Here is a 2,509-nt window from a genome sequence, read left to right on the forward strand (position 1 = left end):
AGAGAAGAGAAAAAAGCTATACAAACTAGAGGAATCATTTGCCTGGACCGAGGAAAGATGACCACGCATCGGATACGGCAAAGCAAGGATACTAAACAATACACACAGCACTACGGTGAATATTTCCTTCGTTCAAAAGAAGCCAGCATTCCCTCGAAGTCAGTTATCGAACATAGAACACCAGCCTTCGATCGAAACAGATAGGATAAACTCAAAATCTTGCCAGGCGTTTTCCCCAACAGCCCAACAACTCCAAATGAGCCAACTGTCGCCAAAAACTAAATCGAAATACATATCACCATTGGTACATGAATTTCAGTTTCATCAATTGGGTAAAGTCTCCAGAACTACTCTGGATTGCGAACGTTTCCAAAACTGCTGAATGTGCCTATTTGGACATAAGAAACATATCTATATTGTACTTTATTGACTATGCGGCTTTCCAATAGCCTGCTGGTTGGTTTTTTCACCCCCCCCCAAAAAAAAAACATACCAGCTGACGACAAATCGATTTGCTGACTTACCCAGTGAACCAACCTAGAACGTAATACAGGGGGTCCCAGATTACCCAGCTCCATAAATCTTGCATGTGGTATTTAAAAGACAGCTGATACGAGCGATTACTGCAACTATATCCAAGTACCTGACACAAACCGAAGGGCCATGGATCAATTTTCAGCGAACTATTCAAATCAGATACAACGCAAGAAAGTAGCAACGACAGGCCGATCAACAACCAACTTCCAATAGCTGGTTGGTTTTTTCACCCCCCCCCCAAAAAAAACATACCAGCTGACGACAAATCGATTTGCTGACTTACCCAGTGAACCAACCTAGAACGTAATACAGGGGGTCCCAGATTACCCAGCTCCATAAATCTTGCATGTGGTATTTAAAAGACAGCTGATACGAGCGATTACTGCAACTATATCCAAGTACCTGACACAAACCGAAGGGCCATGGATCAATTTTCAGCGAACTATTCAAATCAGATACAACGCAAGAAAGTAGCAACGACAGGCCGATCAACAACCAACTCTCTTGTACAGTACGAAACTACTCGTGTCCTCTCACCAGACCATCCATGTTAAGCTTTAATAACTACAACATACGCCCAACCAACGAAAGACAGATTTACAAGCCATCCACTCCGAATATACATTGGTAGGATGTGAAATCCATTTACAAAAAGTTTTCGATGTAAGGGAGTTTATTTTGTCCCACGTAAGGGGGGTAAACATCAGAATGAACAATAACACAGACACGATGACAAACTAGCGAAATCTCCAACAGAGGAAAACTCAAGCAATTTTTCGAAGGCACAGCGAGACGATCAGTCTCAACAGGAACGACTTAACGAAGGGCCTCAGTGAGTGCGAATGAGTTGTGGGGAGAATAACGGGTTGTTGGTGGTGGCTGATTCCCTTTGCGACCAAGTACCGCCACCTGTTGCCCAAGCAGGTGGGAGAAACAGCCGTATTGGGTAGTTTTCCAGAGTGAAAACATATAAAAACGTACTGTTTAAGGATGGCAGCGCTTGTATAATTCCTCCTCTCTGAGATCCTCAAGGTCATGAGCATCCAGATAATTTTTTAGACCAACGAGTTTCCCCTTTATGGCGTCCTTCGATGCAGCGTAAATCATTTTCGCCCGGATGTCAAGATCACTTGGTGTCCTGGAATAGAATAACATCAGTGAAGATCGAAGCCTTACCAGGTGATGAAAATTAAGCTGGGTAACTTCCCGGGAGCTTCATAATCGAAAACTGCGTATCTCGCCTCTCCCTTGGCTCTTGCAGCAATCAGGTCCCGAATAAAATCATCATAAGTGGCGCCTATACTGAATGCATGGTTTTGAAGTTATAAGCTAACTTCGTTCGGCCTTGTGGCACACACGGATTTCTTTGTCATCAAAAATATGGAACAGTATATACCGACAATCCTTCCGGAACTTCAAGTCATTGTAAGCATCAATACAAGATTCACTGCATTTTATCCCAGACGCCTGTTCAACAGTTAACGTTAGGAGTGAGCTGAACTGACGCTTACCATTTCGGCATGACAACTGTACGGGGAGTCGAGCAAGCGTGGGACCTTAAATAGTGAAGCAGGTACAGTGACCTTGGCAGCGGATCCAGCGCTAATTCTGATCGGTGATTGGTCAAGAGCCACACGGAGTCAATATCACGATAACGACCAGATGTAGAGGCTTGGGCTTAAACACAGCCGCAGATCCCCGGAATTCCGGAGAGGCACGCGAAATCGAGGCGTTTCCATACACGGCCCCAGCCGGTTGCGTTCTTGCCGTTCAGTGGCTTTGGTCCACCTGAAAGAAAGGTCAATAGGACATATGGCACCGCCCTTTATATTTTTGGAGACAAGAAGTGGGCCTAGCAGCTCAGTGACTAATATAAAACTGATTCCAATTGGGTCCCTAATGCAGTGTTGCTAAAGGTGTGGGACACCCTTTCTGAGCCTGGAAAAATTCCTGCTCAACATAGGTGCGAGTG

General features: G+C 44.8%; 1 protein-coding gene across 1 annotated transcript; it reads right to left on the reverse strand.

Annotated features, from left to right (window-relative positions):
* Window positions 1-1,521: 1,521 nt before the first annotated feature.
* Window positions 1,522-2,093, reverse strand: T265_11088 (hypothetical protein; the record flags this gene model as incomplete). Its single annotated transcript, XM_009177651.1, has 4 exons — window positions 1,522-1,675; window positions 1,714-1,834; window positions 1,872-2,004; window positions 2,049-2,093. The coding sequence occupies 4 exons, from the start codon at window positions 2,049-2,051 to the stop codon at window positions 1,522-1,524; spliced, it is 411 nt and encodes a 136-aa protein (XP_009175915.1).
* Between the last annotated feature and the right edge of the window lie 416 nt (window positions 2,094-2,509).

This window comes from Opisthorchis viverrini, assembly GCF_000715545.1.
Source record: "Opisthorchis viverrini unplaced genomic scaffold opera_v5_441, whole genome shotgun sequence".
Lineage (NCBI taxonomy): Eukaryota > Metazoa > Platyhelminthes > Trematoda > Opisthorchiida > Opisthorchiidae > Opisthorchis > Opisthorchis viverrini.